This window comes from Melospiza georgiana, chromosome 1 (assembly GCF_028018845.1).
Source record: "Melospiza georgiana isolate bMelGeo1 chromosome 1, bMelGeo1.pri, whole genome shotgun sequence".
Taxonomy (NCBI): domain Eukaryota; kingdom Metazoa; phylum Chordata; class Aves; order Passeriformes; family Passerellidae; genus Melospiza; species Melospiza georgiana.
The window spans coordinates 108,256,103-108,276,235 of NC_080430.1; the positions used below are offsets into that span (position 1 = coordinate 108,256,103).

The window sequence follows — 20,133 nt, forward strand, 5'->3', positions numbered from 1 at the left end:
ATAAAATATAAAATGTGTAGCAGTACAGAAACTAAGAGTAATTGAGAAATTCAGATCACGTTCTTCCCATTTTCTTTTGTGTTTTATCATTCTATATAACAGACCATTTGTGACATTAGAAAATAAATACTACAGAATACAGAGGTTAGTTTGTAACATCAATATTGTCCTATAAAAAAATTGAAAAAGTAATTTAACAGCCTCTCAAATGGTGCAGTTCTGAAACATGTTAAATAGGAAATCAACTCTAATTTGAATTTTCTTATGTTTTTTTTAAAGAATTCATTTATACAGGGTGATTTGATTGTGTTGGCAAACTATAGCCAGTGTTCCAAATGATGCTTTTGAAAATGTAGTTGTGTGAGGAGAATAGCATTAATTATGGACCTATGATCCACAGAACAAATTTAGTGTTGAGATGTCAGTATTTTGTTTGTAATTCATCAGTGATATGCAGAGGAGTGTAGATCAAAGGCTGGTGCTTCCCTGTAGTAGAGCAGGACCTGACAAAGCAATTCTTCCATGGCAAAACCAAGGATAAGATGTAAGGGCAAATGAGAAAGGTAAACCAAAATAGGACATCCATGGCATAATGCCTGGTTTCACATGGTGCCCACAGATCTTCCTTTGAGGCTCTTCTTGGAACAGAAGCTATCTAGGCTGTGCCTGGAGCTTCCTGTGCTCCCAGGGTGTTTTGTACTGAGTCCCTGACACAGCACCAGGGACGTGCTGTGTTTGTTGGGTAATTCAGCCATGCTTGCCTGTGTCTGTTCTGGGCAGCAGCCCCGTGTTCAGTTGGGTCAGAGGCCACCTATGGTCGCCTGTAGCTGGTTTCAACTCAGCCTACAGGCATAGTCTCCTTGCCACAGAACTAATACCAGTAGAAATCCTGTCCTGAAGGTAGGGCAGAGGAATCCTGATTGCATTCATGTTTGCAGTAAGTTTAGAAAATGCTGGCTTTAAACATGCTTAGTCTGCCTTCTTTTCATCCATGGCTGTTCATGAGGTTCACCACCACTTTCACTGTCAGTCTGATGTCTGTTCTTGATGCACCAAATCTGCTCTGTACAGTCAGGGGAAGAGCAATATTTATGTAACCATGGGATTTCTCTATGACACAGGTGGTGTGAACCGAAATATGAAAAAAAAAAACCCCATGACACAGGTAACCTTTCAGAAAACAGTATCTGCTCATATGTCAGATACACACAGTAAACAAAATAGAAAGTAACTTCTTCCAAACAGCAATATTTTCATATTTTTTCTAAAGAACGAGGAGTAAATGTGTTATTTATAGTGCTGGAAGATGAGATAAACTGGAATAAAAATTTACATTAATATCAACCAATAGTGCAGTAAAGTATATCTGGTCTTGTGCATTTTGTTACAGCTTTCTTCATATGGTGGCTTCCTAAGTTACCAAGTGAAATCTTTTGGCTTACCTAGCGAGGGCATGGTTCTTCTGGATAAGAAACCTGATATACGACTAACAGTAAGCTTTAAAATACTATTTTTTTCCTATAAGCAATACGTGATTTTCATCTTACTTAACAACTATGGCAAATAGTGGACTTAACTATTAAAACATTAATTTAACTGTTAAAACCATTAACTATTTCTATGAAAGTGATTTTACTTAATTTTGCTCAAAACTATCAACACATCTGTCTCTGTTGCCAAAGTAACATATTATTAAGCATAACTGATTTGCAGAGCAAGTAAACAGATAAACTGGGATTTTCTCTGTAGAATATGCCTGTGGAAAAAAAATAATCAATGCATTGCACACTTGTCAACAAGTATGGTTCATCTCTGCAAAAGATGCCCTGGATTTCATGTGTAATTAATCTCATGTTCTCTGAGATTTTTTTTTTCAGCATAAAACTAAGCATAATTATAAGAGTTCAAGGGACGGAAACAAATATGCAATTTAGGTTCACAGTTTTTTAATTTAACCACTTTAGAGCCAAAATCTGTTTGTTGAGATTCTCAAGGGGATGTTTTGTTTCCTCACCCCATCAGAAATACAAATTGAATGCTCCAGGATTCTTATTGGGAAATGTACCTCATAAACTGCTACCATAATACCCAAAGTTGCTGGTGCACTGGGATGCAAAAAAGTGTTTCAAAATGCAAAACCATTTATATTCTAAGGTAATAACTAGTTCCTTTGAAAGGTGATCAGCATTAATTTGATTCTCTTGATGTTTTACAAGGTTGTTAATAGGCAAAAGCAGTGAAAACCTTGCTGGCACCAGAACACAGTGCTCACTATTCCACTTTCCTGAAAAAAAGGTGTACAGTTTTCCTAATATTACTCAGTTTTGATCCCCCAAACAACAGGATTAATGTGCTTCACCAAATTTTATTGTATCTGAACACTTTCCCATAACAAGTAGTGAAACAGCAATGTTATATCCTCATTCTCACATAGGGCCAACAAATGGAAGTTGTTTATATAGATCCCAACAACCCACTGCCTGATCGTCAATATTATGGCCGAGTGCAGCTGGTTGAGGTAAGAACTGAAAAAGGAATGGCCTTCTTTTCTTTCCAGAGTCACAGAAAAATGCACACATGCAGAATAGGTGCAGAAATACCAAATACTTGGTAATGGTGAGGAATATAAACTTAAACACTGTAGACCGTAAATATAAAGAACATTTTTTATCTCTCTTTACTGCCACAATGAACCTGGGTCCTGGTTCAGGACACCTAATTTTAACACCTCTGGGCTGGGCATCTTGTCCAATATAGCCCATAGCATTCCCTCCAGGGCCAATGGAGTAATGGTGAATCAGTCCTCAATAGAAGGTGATTCACTGCAGCCACAGACTTTACTTAATAGGGATGGAATGAATTGTTATCTGTTTTCCTTGGTGTCTAGGTACTAGTTTAGAATGGGGTGTCCCAACATTCAGGTAGGTGAATTCAGCAGGGATTATTCCTACCTTAAAACTGTGCTCAGAAGGTTGAACTGGGTAATTTATATCATATGCAGGCAAAGGAGATGTTTCTTCAAGCCAAATTCCATTTTCAGCAATGCTGTGTTTATTAACAGCAAGAAAGCCTTGAAAGATTGGGTTTCTAGGATTTCATTTACTCTTAAAAATAAAAGCATTTTTCTTCACGTTTTTATGGTTTGATGGGTGATATCTCAACGAAATGTGGATGACTGAAGAGCCTACAGGCTTCTTCAGTTTTTAATACCTCAAAGCCATACTTACCTTGCACAGTCAAAGCTACATCCTTTCTTCATGCGCATTATTCTTTTTTCCACCCATTGTGTGTCTGCGCTCCTGGACACTATTACCCCACACCAGCTGGCACTAGACAAGTCTACTCCAGCGTGTTTTCTCCCTTTCTGTGTCCTCTGGTCTTCTCTGAAGCTACTCTTTCAAGCAGCTGCAGCGCTGTGCTCGTTTTGTGCCCCTTGATGTGCAGGGCAGCGCTGTGCTCACTTTGTGCCCCTTGATGTGCAGGGCAGCGCTGTGCTCACTTTGTGCCCCTTGATGTGCAGGGCAGCTTCAGGCACGCCAGCAGCGGCCAGCTGGTGTCCCGGGAAGAGCTGCTGACCCTCCTGTCCCGGCTGGATGGCCTGCACATCCGGGCCCTGTACTTCACGGAGACGCAGCGGCTGGCGCTCGGGGAGGTCGGGCTGGAGGCGGCCAGCAGCGAGGGCAGCGGCAGCGTCGCGCACAGCGTGGAGACGTGTGACTGCCCGCCCGGGTACGCCGGTGACTCCTGCCAGGTAGGAAACACCCTGCGCCTCCACACTGTGCCATTACCTTGTGTGTTTGCCTGCAGCTATGTGTGCTGGGCTGGTTAGAGGAGCAGGATGGTGCTTGTAGTAATTAAGTGTGCTTCCTGTAAGCCTGTGCACTTTCAATGGCTTGAGTGCTTTCACCGTCTGAGAAGCACTGTGGTTCTACTGTGATTGTGGTTCTACTTGTGAGTGTTTTTATGGAGCTGCAAGCATAATTTTGCATATGTAAGGCACTATGGTGAGGGATTCTTTTATGACACCCTCTGAGAGGCTGAATAATCTCTTACTTTACTGGAGAGCAGGTCAGAATTGACTTAATGGAAGTCTGTGAGACCACACATGGTAGAGAAAGTTCCCGGTGTTTCTTATTTTAGCGGGGTCCAAGGGAAGTAGCCCGAATCCAGACAATTCAGGATACTATGTGTGTAGAAAAACATGTGAAAACTGAAGTTAACGTATTTGCAAAAAATATTTGGAGATGTGTTTATGAAAGATAGTGTAGGCTTTGCAAAATAATGCTATTAGCTGAAGACTGGCACTACAGCTGTATATCCTGTCCTTGATGCAGTTCCTGTAGCTGTAATTCTTTTGCTTGTTACTTTGCTTAGCTTAGAGCTTGGCTGTTGCCATGTGTAAGCACCCAATGCAGCAGAATAAAGTACCAGAGAGATAAGCAGTGCACAAAATATGAGGAATTACTCTCTGAAAATGGTTGAGTATTACCATAAAGTGGCAATTGCTGGACTAACCTTGCAAAAGCTTTTTGAATTGAAAATGAATGAATAGTATCTAGGCTGGAGCAGCTGCAGGGAGACTGAACAAAATCATGTATGGCTGGCTTACATTCTGTGTATGCATCCACTGCTCAGGACAGCTAATTCATCATCTACAGAGTAACCATTTGATGAATATTTTTGATTTTTTCACACTTCCGTTGCTCTGTGCCACACACAAATTGATGAGCATTGACTGAAAATTCTACTGCCATCCCATTGTTTTCAACATACTGCCTTGGTTAAATTAAGCTTTTGGTTTTTTTTTAATGTAACCTGGTGAAAATACAAAGCTAAGGGAAGTGATCAAGACATTCACTGGGAAGTTCGTAATCCCTGTATATTTATGCAGCATTACTCAGGCAGTGATTTACTGCTCTAATCACCAGGCTGTGTCTGGCTGCCTTAGGTGGGGAGGAGGTGATGCCTGCCACACCCTGGCTTAGGTATATATTGAGCTACAGGAACTGCAGGGTTACTTGTTAACCTCAGGAGCGGTGCTGTGTGCCGAGCGACTTGACTCACGGATAAAGTTTAAAGGTGGGGCCCATCCTGGCCCAAAACCTCATTAATCTGAGTCAGAAGCTGGAGAAGAAGGGGGAGTAATAAGAGAAAGAACAGTGAGCACCGAAGGGAGAGCAGCGAATGGTCACAGGGGAGCCAAAGTAAAATGATGGCCCGAGCACAGAGGCCAACAAATGCAGGATGGCTGGTTGTCACTTTAGTGTCCCTTGGGCATTGCCTAGCACAAGATATACAGCAGAGGCTCTCCTATCCCCACCTTCAGGAGAGGAGTCAGTGGCAACAAGTTCAAATGGATTTTTATCCAAGAGAGGTAATTTGCTCATTTTTTCTTCCTCGCTTCCTTCCTTCTTTCACTTTGTTTTTAAATGAACTGATTTGGTAACAAGTCCTATATTACTTAATATAGTTTAAACTTCTATATTACTTAATATAGAAGTAATGAGAAGATTAACCTTTTGTCTCAAAGTACTTTGCTAACAAAACTGTGTACAAGAGATTTGTTTTAAATTGCTGTTTACTTGAAAACAATGATCCTAAAAAGCACTTGAAAGTGCCTGGAGCTTTATCTTCATGTGGAATCAGTTTATCATTTGTGTGGAATCACAAATGCTGCTTCAAAAACAATGTGCCCACGTACTCCAAATGTGTCACTTTAAAGACAGCATAAATAGAAAAACAAAAGGCTGTACAGATTTTTTCCCAAATGCAATTAGATGTATTTTTAAAATGTCTGATTTATTTTTCTCTCCAAAAAGAGACTTTAAGTAAATAAAATCTATATGCATTAGAGCATGTATTTAGTCATGCTGTTTAATGTATTTTAGGCCCTGGTTTCTTCTGAAGCTGTGTATACTGGCTCCCTGTTGTTCAGGGAAAATATTCACTCTTTAATAAATGTGTCTGAAAAACTTCAGCTGTCTATTCTAAATTTAGTCCTTGCTCACACTGAAGTCAGTATTCAAAGCTGTTGATGGTATTAGTATTCTGCATACTTCTTTTTTTCCACAATTATCCTGCATGTAGAAAAGGCAAAGATGGCAGTAGTGATTGCTGTTTCAACAGCAGCAATTCAATATTCTTTTTGGGATTGCTTTGTGAGAGATGAGTATTTTTTTTCCCTGTGGTAGTTCTGTCATTGAAAAATTCTCTGGTTAATCCTGCCTCTGCATAAATACTTATGCCTCCAACCACTGGAATATGATTTGTGACACAATCCCACAGACCCTTTGCTCTTCAGATTGTTTCCATCAGTCTTGGTGGTGCACTTACTACGAGGAAAGATTTATGGCTTTAGAGTTCATCTGTCACTTGTTCTCTGCGTGTTGCTGGGGCCAGCCCCTGCCCGTGAGGCAGAGGCAAGGCAGAGGTGCAGCTCACAAGAACGTTGCTGGAGGCAGGAACCTGGGAGGTGCTGCCTTCGTGGGGAGCACGGCTTTCTCCCCGCTTCTGTGAGCTTTTGATCCTCCTTGCACCACGCCAGCTTAGTTCCTGGAGAAAAGAGCTACAGAATAGGAAGTACAGACTGATGTCTGGTAGTTTTTAGTGTGGTTGGTGTGCCCAGAATATCCAGGAGAAGATGGGCATGAATTTTTGATCTATATGCAGCAGGACTTCATGCCCGTGAGGAATTCCTTGTGATTTCCCTGCTCATGCCAAGCAAGAGCCTGGTTTTAACATATTAGTTACTACCTCCCTGCTGTAGGTAAACAAACTCGATGTTTCTTCCTTCATTCAGAACGTCCCTCTGGATTAGCTCCCTGTTTAAATCCAGCTCTGATCTGACAGGCTGTGCTCCTGCTCCTGTGCCCTCAATAGTTGGAACATTCTTGTCATGCTTTCCCTGTCTCCAGGGCAAGCCTGTACTTAGAAACTAGACCACTGTATGTTTTGTTACATCACCTAGCTATGTCTAGGTGTGGCTTTAGCTCTTGGTAGACTAAATTGTGGAAGTCATGATGAATGTATGTAAAAGGTATCCAGAACTGTTTCCAAGGAATACACTGTAGGGAAATTATTATCAAGATATAGCCACTAATTAGTGTGTGAGATTTCCAGGTGCTCTTCTTTAGATTCACACTACAATGTTCTCATACTCAAATACTTTCTGTGGTTTAGAAATCATATTCTATACCTTTGTACGTAGCCACAGGAAATGTATTTTTCTCAGGGGTTAGAGTCAAAATGATTAAACCATCACTGCCATAGTGTCTAAAGCACAGGGTTCAGACTAAACTTCATCTCCATTAATTGTTATTTACTGCATTAAAAAAATTAAGCAACATTATGAGCTTAGGAGAGCTTGAGAGGAAATTCATGCCTTCACTACTCCTTAGAAATAGAAAACACTTTCAAAATGCACTTCCTGTAACATATAAAACTTTCTACCAATGCTCACCATTTTTTTTTTCTTGCTTCTTGATGTCTAGGAGTGTGGCATTGGATTTTATCGTGAGAATAAAGGAATATTTGCTGGACGCTGTGTGCCCTGCAACTGCAATGGAAATTCAAATAGATGTCAAGATGGTAGTGGAAAATGTATTGTAAGTAATTAGTGACAGTCAGTAAATTACTGGGAAGAAAAGGAGTAAACAACATTTCTCTTACCGCAGTATGGACCATAGAGTATTGTTAAATTCCAAGGAACTAAGAGTAATCCTTGTATGTCTTATTCTCTTAATTTTATACTGTTAATGAGCATAAGATGGGTACACTTAAATGTACATTTAATGTAACTGTGATTGATTGGAAGAATTTGTGTCCTTGTCTTAATTTCTTTCTTTCACCTGTAATTTCTGTTAGCTCCTGGTTACAAAAAAGTCACCAAACTTTTACATAAGGAAACATTTGTAATTTATAGTAATCCTGGGTCTTATCCTGAGTTATGCAGTCCTGAACTTTATACAGATATACAGATATATGTCTGTATGACGATGACAAACAGCACATTCATGTATAGCATAGGGCTTTGCAGAACCTCGTTTAATCAGCTTCAGTGCATCTTCACTAATCATAGTCTACAGCTGGATGAGTTAAAAATATTGAATTAAATAAGATGAAACGAAAGTAATAGAAGTTAGATTAACTAGAAGATTTCAGCTCTTACTGAAGGTGTGGTGGGGTAGATTTTGCTCCCTGGCACTCTGTATTAAACCCAAAGCAGCCCCATGGGAGTGGATCAGCCCTCAGCAATGGAAGTGTGACACTTGGCTGACTGTGCTTCTCCAGTGTGTATCCATGATGCTTCTTTGAATAGCTTATCCTGAAAAATTCCTCCTTAAAAAGCTTTTACTAATTTTTCATTTACTGTGCAAACAAGAACCTTGCCAACATCTTTCATGGTCTGTCTTTTCTGTTACTTCTTCCTCATTCGCAGAGCATCCATTCTGCCTGCAGTGCATTCCTGCGTGTTATGTCATTCTCCCTGACTTTGTTTCAACCAACCCTGTTGCTTTAATGGAAACTATAAACCAATTCAGCACATTCTGGGAGATGACTTACAGGCTGCTGCTTTGGAGGGGCAGGGCAGGCTGTGACAAGAAAGTGCTGCGGCACAGCAAGAAAGATCAAGATGTTTCACTTCAGATTAAAATTATGAAGGCAAATTTTACTTTCACCTCATGAAGTATGTGATCTAAGTTTTTCTTTATCTCATCCTTCTCATAGCTGGATTAACTTTCAGATAGGTAGAGCTAAATCAGCCCTTAGTCCTGGGCAGGCAAAGTCATCCAGAATAATGTGGTGAAAAATGAAAGCCCTGAGGGCCTTTATTTCCGTCATGAGCTTCCGCCCAACCAAGAACAAGTTTGTCTCTCAGTAGAGGAGCCATGGGACAAAAACCTGACATGGTGCAGAGAAGACAAGGAGGCTTCCCACTGTGGAGCCATCAAGTTCCACATCCAAAGTGCAAAGCTTGTTCACTTGGCTTCCTGCTCCTCACCTGAAGCCCCAGACCTGAGTACCTACATTTGTCAGTGTCCCTCCAGTGACAGCCTCCAGAGGAGGCTTTGTGAGGGAGGCTAAGCCCAGGCTGGCTCCTTTCCCTGTGCAGGAGCAGCACAGCAGTCGCTCTCCTGCTGCTACATGCTGCTGGAGGGAGAGGAGTGCACTGCCATGCTGCTGGAAGAGGGGAACAATGGAGAGCAGGGGGAGGTGGAGAAGAATGAAGACCTTGGTTCTCATGTGAAGGGAAAAAGCATTTCTCTGCCATTAATCAGGCTTTGTGTCCTCGTGGTCCCTGCCCTTCCTCCTGGAAGGCACATTCCCTCAGCAGCAGCATGGTGCTGAGACTTGCTGATCCCATGGCATGTTGCTTCATGTCACGGAGCCCCGCGTGTTTGACGTAACCTCGGCAGCTCTGCTGTGGCCCTGACACTGCTCTGACTCCCTGGTACCATATGGGGGCATATGCAGTCAGCTGGAAGTTTTCCTTTAGGGTTTGGAGATGCTGTGACTCTAGAGCTGTCTCTGACCCTGTAAAACCTGAAGGAAGACCCATGAGGGAGTTGCTGCTCTGGCTTCATTGCACTGTGCCTAGGGAATTCCAACCTTTATATGCCATGTATCTAGAGGAGCAGCATGGCACATTTAGGGTGGCTTATATGTGAAATAGCTGAAATTTGCTTTGCAATTGCAGAATTGCTTCAGTTTCTATAGACAGAGTGAGCAAAACAAAAAGCCAGGGGATAACATTTTGGGAGGAGGTTGCTCTAAGAAGAAACCAGCACAGATATTTTAAATACATCTCTTTTACTCTTTCTGCAGTTGAGTTTATTATTCAAGATTATGAAAATTGACAGTAATTTTTTAGAAACGTTCTGAATTTTCCGTTAGGCTTTTGCAGGAACATATGCACCAGATTTTATAGAGGCTACGTTTTAAAATGGTTTCTTTCGCAAACATAGTGCCTTTGTGATATTTGATGTTTAACTTCATGTCAAATGGCTCATATGGGAACTGGAGCTTCTCCTGTTCTTTCCCAGAATCAGAACCTTTTATCAGTGAACCACAGATATAGTTCTTTAACCAAAATGGAAACAAATTAGGGGTTACCACCTGAGGGAGGAGCTTGTGGTTGGAGGGAGGAGCTTGTGGTTGGAGGGAGGAGCTTGTGGTTGGAGGGAGGAGCTTGTGGTTGAGGGAATCTGGTGTGGAGAAATGGGAAGGAGAATGGAGTTTTAGAGGAGATGGGAGAGACAGAGCTGTTTCTCATTTGTAGGGAAAAACACCCCTCTTCTGCCAGTCATGGTAGTAGGGTCTTCAAATATAGCCCTGAGCCACTGAGGTCCCTGAAATGGAAGCACAGTTTGCTCAGTGACTGCTTCCAGCTGATTTCCTGCTTCCTTTTTGCCATCTTTTGCTCTGTTAGTAAGCCTTCAGCTCTGTGGTACATTTGATCAGTCTGTTGCACAGAAGACAATCAGTTGCAGAACTTGGGAGTGTGAATGCCTCTGAACTGTTAGTCATTTGATATTTTTCTTATGGCTGCTTATGTATTTTTATGCTGCTTGTGTATTTGAACAACTTCTATTTTAAATTAGCAACGCTTTAGGTAATGCAAAGGCAACTTCCTTATTCTGTAGCCATAAGATATAAATGTATGACAATTAGACAGCACTAGAATGAAGAATATTTCTAAACCAAGATACAATTCCCAACAATTTTATCATGGGAAAAGGGGTCAGCTGCATCAGTTTCAATAGTATTCTTAGCTTTTGCTTTCTATTATTTATTCCAGTTACTACAGAAAAATACAAGTAACACATACACTGGAGAAACTACTTGAAATTCAATTCTGGTCTGAATCTACTACATGAAACAATTTTTGCGTTTATTCAATGAGATTTTTAAAGGAATGTACTTGGGCTCAATTGCATGCTTTTAGATGGTATCTGCCTTCTTAGTAGTGTTAAGATGCAAAATTTAAAGTTTTATATAAATGTAGTGACTTTTAATTGTAATATGAAGACAGCATTAATGAAATGCTCCTTTACTAACTGTGAATCTGGCTGAGTTTCTTTAAAAATATGATTAATTCAACTTATTTATCTGTTGCTTTTCCACAAGAGGAAGGAAATTGTGCTTTGTTAGCACAATTAGAAAATGGACTGAAATTGTTCTATCCTGGCTGTGAAGGCAGTTTGGCAATAAATGCTTGCTTATATGGAAGAAAAAGAACATATTCTCTAAGTAAATAGGCTGTATTTCTTTAAATAATAGTAAAGCCATATTGAGTGTTGAAGTACTGCTAAATGTCTTGCTCATTTCCTTTCCAAGGACTGTCAGTACAATACTGCTGGGGAGAAATGTGAGCACTGTAAACATGGTTATTTTGGAGATGCCACTCAAGGTTCCTGCCGGGAATGCCCTTGCCCATATACAAACAGGTACAGTAAAAGCTTGTAAGAAGAGTCAAGCAGGGGAGGGAAGAAAAAAGAAAAGAGGGAGAGAGGAAAAAAAACTCCCAAAGCCCAAACTCTGCTACCACAGGAATATAATGATCTTCTCTGTTCTCTTATTGAGACCTTGGTGGTCTGTCTTGCAGCATTGCCTTTTTTAGTAAGCTGAGTATGCCAATTCTCATTCAGATCCTGAACTTCAGAGGCACACTGTGCAATACCTTGGGGAGACCCAGACAGTAGAAGTGGGCTTTTTTCCAAAACCACCAGTACTTCTTCTCCTTATAATGAGAAATCTACCATGAGGTCTTTTCCCTTACTGGGCATATCCAGAATCCTTTTTTTTTTTTACTGGAATGGAAGGTGTTTAGCACCATTACTCTGGCTAGGAGATAAGAGAAAACAGTGAAACAGTTAACCTTTTACAGGAATTCAGAAAAAATATTAAGATGCAAAAGTAATATAAAAACATTTAAGGTCTTAAGCACATATCTAGAACTCTTTTAGAGTATGATTGCTTTTCCTGTGAAAGTTCTGTTTGAAAGGGTAAACATACTGAGATGAAAAGTGAAAAAATGAAACGTACTTGTATCTAATAAGGTTGCCAGGCTTTCAAAGCTGAGCAGTTAATGGCATTTTAAATGCATGGTATGTTTAGCCAGATTATCATCATTGGTCACTTCTAAACCATGGTAAATAAAATCAAATTTAAAACAAACCAAACAAACCCTAAGCTATAAATTGCTAAAGGCACCACATGGTATTTGCCAGGTGCATTAGCACACACCATGTAACCTTAAGTAGGAGATTTACACCGCCAGACAATAGACAGGTTTATAATTTATCAGAGAGCTCTCTGATAGATCTGGTTTTGACAGCCTCTTCTGCAGGTGCTTGCCTGAGGCTGACTGAACATGTTTTTAGTCATCATTTGCCTTCAGAGCTCTGAAATATCTAGGGAGACCATAAACCTGTGCAGTTTCATAACTGCAGATAAGGGTGGTAAATATCATTCTGGACATAGGAAATGCACTCCACCTGGCATTACTGGAGTTGACAATTTTCCATCCAGTCAAATTCGAGTAATTCTTAGTGCAGACCTCTCTTTTGATACACAGACTTGCTTTATCTAACTGTTCATAGATTAAAAAATTAAAATAGCAAACACAGCCCTGCTTCACATCCTGCCTTCTCCTTCACAAACATTGAACTTTGAATCTAGATACCTGCTTGAAAGAGCAGAGAAAAAAGTTCATTGTGTTTACCAGATCCTTGGGATTCCAAAAATTGTGCACAACTCTACTTTGCCTTGGTTAAAAAAACCCTAAATAACATTAGCTGCATAAAAATATCCTTTAGTGTTCTCATCCATTGAAAAGGAAAGGTGTATAAACATGAGGAAACGTATGTCTAGCACAGGCTGTTGGTTCTTGCCTACTAAGATAAAATAGCTACCCAGACTTGTTTTATGACATCACTATTAAGGTTTATTTTAGGAATTCCTTTGGGTAGTGAACTATTACACTCAGGCCACAGGGCCAGGAAATTATAATTTTTTGAGTCTAAGGAAGTGATTTGCACAAAAAAAAAAATAAACTTCAAAGAATTAGTCACAATAAATTATCTAGAGGCAATTAAATTAGCTGAGAAGTAATAATTTGGTGGTGTAAAACCTTTTTAATCTGAAAGTCATTAAACTGAACCTCTAGAGTGTCAAACCTATTTGATCATGTGCTCCCAATAATATTTTTGCTTCTTCTCAAAGATTTGCAGTTGGCTGTGTGGCAAATGGTGAAGAAATCCAGTGTCTCTGCAGAGAAGGCTACACTGGGGCTCGCTGTGAGCAGTGAGTAACCTGTTTCTCAAAACAGAGTTTTGAGAGGTGATAAAAGGAGGAATGTCTGTATTGGGACAGACACATGTGGACATATGGACATGCACCTGTGCACAGTATGTATGTCCATAAGGAGCAACTATTTATATGAATAGCTGCTGAAGAGTGGTGCTGTGGTGTAATTCCACTCAAAAACCCAATACTCCCTGGGGAAATGTAAGCAATTCTCCGCAGACTACTGACTGCACCATTTTTACTGAGAAGAGGTGTCTGCCCCTTTGCTGAAATGCCCTATGCCTTGCCTCGTCCTGCACTCTGGTAATAATGACTCCCTCTTATTTCACCCCTTTTCAAGCTAAAAACATTTTCCCCTTTCCTCCAGTGTGTACAATGGTGCTTCCATGGTCTTATCCAACAGCAACCATGGAATATTTAGCACCATGTCCTTCATCCCAAATCATTCTGGCGTGCTCCTCAGTTGGAGCTTACACACACCAGGCTGAAGCCATCTCTTTTGCTGGAACATTGCAGCAGTCTAGCAAAGCAAGAGAGGAACAACAGGGCAGTTTCAAGCAGCCAGAGGACCCAATTTCACTGAGTTTCAAATGCAGAGAGAACTGAACTGTAATGGAGTGATGTTGTCTGGTTTGCAAATTTGAAGCTAATAGGTCATGATGTCATATCTGAAGACAGGACCTGCAGTAGGACCTGGTCTTATCCTCCAAGACTGGTGCCTTTGACCCTGTCTAATCTGCAGTTTGTAGGTATTTTCTGTTCCAGGTGTAGCTGTACCTCAGCTGCTCATCATGGCCCTTTGATCCTGCATTATCCCCCTTACAGATCTTACCACAGAGTGACTTCTAGGAATGGTAGCTATCCGGTGTGAACAATGTATTTTACCTTTAAAATATTTAGAGCTCAGTCACACAGACTGCTTTGCTGGCAGGAGGCAAGAGGGGGTATCACACAGCAGAAGGGTGATGATGTCATTCAGTGCTGTTGCTGTTGGAAATCTCAGCTGTGCTTGCAGCGTGATCCCCCTCAGTACATGTTTTGTGCTGGGATCACAGACCAGAATGGTATGGTTTGCTTGGTTAAGCCTTGTCAAATTCTTGTCAGATTAAGTGAATTATTCCTGCAAGAGCACTGTGGGAGTTTTATTTTTAGAAAAAAATCCTGCAGCATTCACAAAGATATTTTTAGCATAGTGCAGAGGATACTGTAAACCAAAAATATATTATTTCTGTCTAAGTCAAGACATGAAATCAAAAGTTCTTGAAAGTTTCCTCAGGCGAATAACTGGGTTTTTATCTCAAGGGAAAGTATATTCCACAGAATTAGTTTCAACTATGTAATAAATATTACTTGTATCTCTTTATCTAGCTGTGCTCCTGGATATTTTGGAAATCCACAAAAATATGAAGGCTTCTGTCAGAAATGTAACTGTAATAATAATGGACAGCTGGCTAGCTGTGACCACCTGACTGGAGGTATGTGAGGGCCTGTGAATGGAGCATTGTTCTGAATGGAAGGGGGAGCATTGTTTTCTCCTTGGGGAGCAAAGAAGGAAAAGGAGGAAGGTACTTGGATAAGCTGAACTGAAAGAAAGATCTAGGCTTACAAGACATGTAGATAATTTTTTTACAAAATGTAAAATTTCCTAAAACACAACACCACAGTAATAGAAGGGCTGTCCATGAGTCATCAAGTTTACCCTTCTAAATGGTTTTGTCTTGTATTTCCCTCCATAAATACTGCCAAGTTTTTGTTTTTGTTTCATGGCAGTGTTTTTAATATATCATGGTTCCTTTGTTGACAGGGTTAAATCATATCCTGCCAGTCTGTCTTACGGATTTAGGAAACTGAGCATCCTCAAAATGTCTTTTTAAATGTCTTTTTAAAATGTATTTGGCACAGTTTAATGAAATCTCCAGATTCTGCTTCAGGCACTGCCGTCTTAGGTATCCAAGCTTCCTGCATTTGCAATGGAAGTTAGAACCTGACTCAGGAGGCTCTTTTATAAATCCTGCTACGCTGCTCTTCTAGCTAAAACAGTAATGATTTCCCACATGTACTTCACTACTAGTAAGCTCTTACATAATGCCATGAGCATAGGTTTGCTTTATCTATTAGAATTCTGAAATAAAGAGCCTGATCTTACATTCCTCAGAATGTCTTTACCTTGATTCACCTCAGTCCCTTAGGATAATCTTTTATATTCAGAAATACAGAGGCCACTGCTCCTGAAATGTCCTTGATTCTCCTATATTTTCCTTCACCAATAACATTTCACTTTTCCTTCCCTGTAGACAGATTTTCTTCCTCATATGTTAGCAAAGTTTCCAACTAATAACTCCAAATATTTTTGTACTCTTAATTTCTCTGCACTGCTGTTCATCCTGCAGTCTAGTAACTGCAAGGAACCCATTGTCTGTTCTTGGCCACAGAAATCAGAAACAGCAGGTGATGTGAACTGCTGTTGGCAGCTGGTGCAATTTTTCAATAGCTTGTTCTCATTTCATATTTAATCATTGAAGTAATACATCTCTATTATACCTTGTATGGAACAAATCCAAGCAGTGTTTGATGTTTTATCATTCCTTTCTTTTTTGAAGCAGCAGTTTGCCAGGACAACTAATCCATAGGGCAATATTCAACAAGCCAGTTTGTTTTCCTCCAACTACACCTCCTGATCAGCATTAGTCCCTTTCTCTGCATTAGGAATAAGCCCCTCTGTGATCATTGGCACAGCATGTTGTAGCAGGTTCCCTTTGCATGATGTTTGGCGCTTGGCCAGCACTTCACCATTTCTTGGCTGATGTTGTTGGTGCGCAAGCTGTAACGATAGTTTTATTTAATTAATACTTCATGGTGACAGCTAAAATGTGCTTGCTGTTAGCTGAACTACACAACAGCAGAACTGCAGGGATGTCTGAATTTTGGAGGAATTTCCTTCATGCTCTTAAAAACACATCCTTTATGATTTGTCTCCTTCTGGCAGCGGTAATCACTACTAACCTCGTTTAACTTCCCAATGACTTAATGTGCAAGTGCCAAAGGAAATGGCACAGCTAGGCGGTTTGTTCCAGGCTGTTTCATGCTGCTGGTAAAGTTCAGGTCCAATTTTATCACTGTATCCTCTCACAAGCTGCAGGCTGTTGATGACTCTTGACAGTGGCAGCCTATACTGAGTGCATTCTTTCCCCTTAGAGTAAAAGGCATAGAATCATTAAGGTTGGAAAAAGACTTTCAAGATTATCAGGTTCAATCTTTGACCAAGATGCATTGCCCTTTTCATTTTCAAGAGGAGATGACAGCTTAGCAGTGGGACCAAGCCTGTAAAAGGAACTTGGGCATCAAGATGGGGAGATTCCTGTCCTATATGATGACATTTTTAGGAGCCAGTTCCTCTCCTGCATCCTACAAGTTAGTATCCTAGGATGTTACTCCACATGCACCTGGAGACTGTTAAGCTTCTTATAACAAGGTTTGTAAAAACCAAACAAAAGAGTCCATTGGACCGGAAATCACCTGTGCTGGCTTGTTGGAAAGTCTGAAGGCAATGTTTGTTATATGTGACCTGCATCTGTGGTCCAAGCTGCATGCCTTGTCCTACATACAATGCCTCCATCCATGCACACACGCTGTGGATTTTTCTCAAGCTTGATTAATACCTTAATCTTGCAAGCTGTGGCAGGCATGAAGGAAGGCCATAAATATTTCCCAGCTCCTTCTGGGTAAGACATTCTTTGGGGAATCAGAACCTGTGGTGTGAACCTGGATACTGAAGTAGACAAAGGGGTTTGAACCTATGTCCTGGATAAAGTGCTTTAACAATATAATCTTTTCTCAAATCCTGGTGGTGTTATTCTAGGCAAATTCTAGCAATATATTTGAGAGGGTCTCCTGCTCCTATCCAAATAGCATATATTGTGGGGTTACAATAGGTTTCCTTTGAGGGATGGAAAAAGTGTTGCTTTCATCAAGGCATTGGTGGGAGTTGAATGTTCTAGCATGCTCAAGCCTTCTGAGCATTTCAGCTCATTCACAGTGGATATGGATTTATGAAAGGGCAGCATTAAAAGGTGTTTTAATGGCTGCCAAACATGAAAAGTGAGGGGAAAAATACAATAGTATTTCCATAAGGAGACTTGGGTTACTAATGACCTTCTTGTGATTTCAGAATGTTTCAATAATGAACCAAAAGATGTGGATCCCAATGAAGATTGTGACGGTAAGTGATAAAATAGAATTGCAGTTGGATCACTTTCAACTGGCTCTGAATACATACTGCTGACTCTTTTAAGGGTGACATAGTTTTAAAAGGACTGAGATATCCTGTAATGAATGTTTTAAAAGCAAATATTCACCCAGGTACTTGGAAAAATGATTAAAGAGATGCACATCTAGTCAGGTGTAAATGGAATCTCCTCCTTACTTTTGACTTAAGTCACTTTCCTTAATGCTGTAGGCTTTGTTTTGCCTTTGTTCTTCTGACTACACCAGGTGACAAACTTCAGAGCTTTTCCATCATTACTAATGTGTTCTGTGAAATGTTCTCTGTGTAAAATATCAAGGATATGTATTGATTTCCACTGCTCCCTCCAGCCTGTGACAGCTGTGTGATTACACTGCTGAAGGATTTGAGCACAATAGGTGACGAGCTTCAGCTCATCAAGTCTCAGCTGCAAAATGTCCATGCAAGTACCCACACTCTGGAGCAGATGAGAGACCTGGAAACACGCATCAAGGACTTAAAGGTAGGCACACAGAAACACAGAAAAGTAAGTTTCAGATTAAGTGGATAGGCAATGAACCCAGGAACCTTTGCCATAGTTTTGTCATATGCATCAACCCTGGATTCCAGATACCAGATGCTGGCAGCACTGGGCTTCACCTCTTAGAAGGTAGCAGTGGTTTCCATGTCATGCTGTGAAACAGAATCAGTATCTCTGCTTTTTCTGAGTCCTGCTCCCCTTGGAAGTTACGCCTCTGAGGTGTCCCTCTAGTTATGTCTATTTCAAGCACTTCATGTCACTGCATTATCGAAAACCCCCAACATTCCTCTTACTGTTACCAAAATTCATTCTAAAAAAAGATTCTTTGGTTGGAATAGCAGTTGCTATACTCCCAGATAAAACCCTCAGGTTTTGGGAAGGAATTGTTTGGTTTTCATATCAGTAATTCTTTTATTTACCTTGGGTAAAGATTTAATCCAGTGACATTTTTGCTTTTTGTCTAGTGTGCAGTGGGTGACTTATTGGATTAATTTCTTCCTTTCTTTTCAGGTCTTATTGAACAATTACCGTTCTGTTGTTCATAATCAAGGCTCTAAGGTGGATGAGTTGGAGACAGAATTCGTTAAACTAAATCGTGATGTAAATGCTCTCCAGGAAAAGGTGACTTACCAAATCAATTTAAAAGTACATGTCTCCTGACTATGTGTTAGCATGCTGTATCCAGATACTTTAATAGTTTTTTTCCTTGCTAGGCTGAAATGAACTACAAAGAAGCTGAGAGATTATTTGACAATTTTGGCCAAACTCATCAGAAAGGAAAGGATTTGGTTTCACAAATACAAGTAGTGGTCAACAATATACGAGGTAAAAAATAATTTCTAACTCATGTTTTGTTTTATAGCGTCTTTTCAGCTTATTTACAATATTCTTAATTCCGCAGAAGTTTTCTTAGAAAACAACTTTGTAAATCAGAATTTAGTCACAGCTGTAATATTTACTCGTCCTGTTAGAAATCTAATATATAAGGTTAGTTTAGAACCCTACCTTCCCTATGAAGGGAAAAGGGACAGAGAAGCTTCACTACAGAGACATTTCAAGCAACAAATTGGACTATCCTAGGCTTGAAGAGTATTTCAAGTCTAACTTTGGTTTGGGTTGTTATCACGGGCTCTTTAAAGTCAGAAGCTTAAAATTATTGCTGTGAACTTGGTTGGTTGGGACGAATTTCAAGGCCAATGCCATCTTACTCTCTCTGATTGTGAGTCATGGGATACTTTTAATCTTAATAGAATTAATGGAAAATGGATCAGTTTCATTAAGGAAAAAAAAAGACATGCCTATTCCTGAATTCATTAACAAAGCAGATCCATCTCAGAGAAGATGTTGGCCCTGTCATTTGGGAATCTTGAATAGGCTGAAGCACATCCTGTTTTTAACTTTGGCCGTGCTTTTTTTCAGTGCTCCTGGAACAGGTAGCTGGCACAAACGCAGGAGGGAACAGCCTGCCCCTGGGAGATGCCTCTGAGGAGCTGGCCGAAGCCCAGCGCATGATGGCCGAGATGCGGAGCCGCAGCTTCGGCCAGCTTCAGGCTGAGGCAGAGAAGGAGAGGACGGAAGCTCAGCGCTGTGAGTGCTGCTTCTCTCAGCTTCTGACTTTCTGGAAAGATCAGTCTTAAGTCTGAAGAATTATTGATTGGGTTGGAGTAGAGGGAGGGGCCTTTTGCAGCGTATGCCTGAGATTTGAAGCTGTTGTTAGTCAACAGGAAAGTGGTGGTTCTGGAGGGGATTTAAGGGCATTTTTAGTGTGTTATGGAAGAAAATGGGTTGAGCTGGGGAAGAAACCCAGTGGATCCTTCTTTTGTAACTAGATCAATCTCAGTGAAATAAAGAGGTAGCCAATCCTAACACACCTATGCAATACTTCCGTGTATCGTAAGAGATAGGCAGTGGTACACAGAGTTATTTTAGAGGAATTGCATGTGTAATTTAACAACAGATTTTGAGAAGCTGCTAGAGTAGTCTAAGGGCCAGGTCATACAAGGACAAAGAAGTTCAAGAGTTCTAGTTGCACTAGTTGTACTCCCTGTCATGTTCTCTGCAA

The 20,133-nt window shown here is 40.5% G+C and overlaps 1 protein-coding gene across 1 annotated transcript in view; it reads left to right on the forward strand.

Annotated features, from left to right (window-relative positions):
- The window catches only part of LAMA3 (laminin subunit alpha 3), a 99,591-nt gene that overhangs the window by 56,782 nt on the left and 22,676 nt on the right, over positions 1-20,133 (forward strand). Inside the window, exons 37-48 of the mRNA XM_058029938.1 lie at positions 1,391-1,492; positions 2,435-2,518; positions 3,521-3,751; positions 7,491-7,604; positions 11,338-11,447; positions 13,225-13,305; positions 14,677-14,783; positions 17,477-17,527; positions 17,902-18,053; positions 18,582-18,692; positions 18,785-18,896; positions 19,491-19,658. Coding sequence (XP_057885921.1) covers positions 1,391-1,492; positions 2,435-2,518; positions 3,521-3,751; positions 7,491-7,604; positions 11,338-11,447; positions 13,225-13,305; positions 14,677-14,783; positions 17,477-17,527; positions 17,902-18,053; positions 18,582-18,692; positions 18,785-18,896; positions 19,491-19,658 — 1,423 coding nt within the window. The remainder of the gene's footprint in view (positions 1-1,390; positions 1,493-2,434; positions 2,519-3,520; positions 3,752-7,490; positions 7,605-11,337; positions 11,448-13,224; positions 13,306-14,676; positions 14,784-17,476; positions 17,528-17,901; positions 18,054-18,581; positions 18,693-18,784; positions 18,897-19,490; positions 19,659-20,133) is intronic.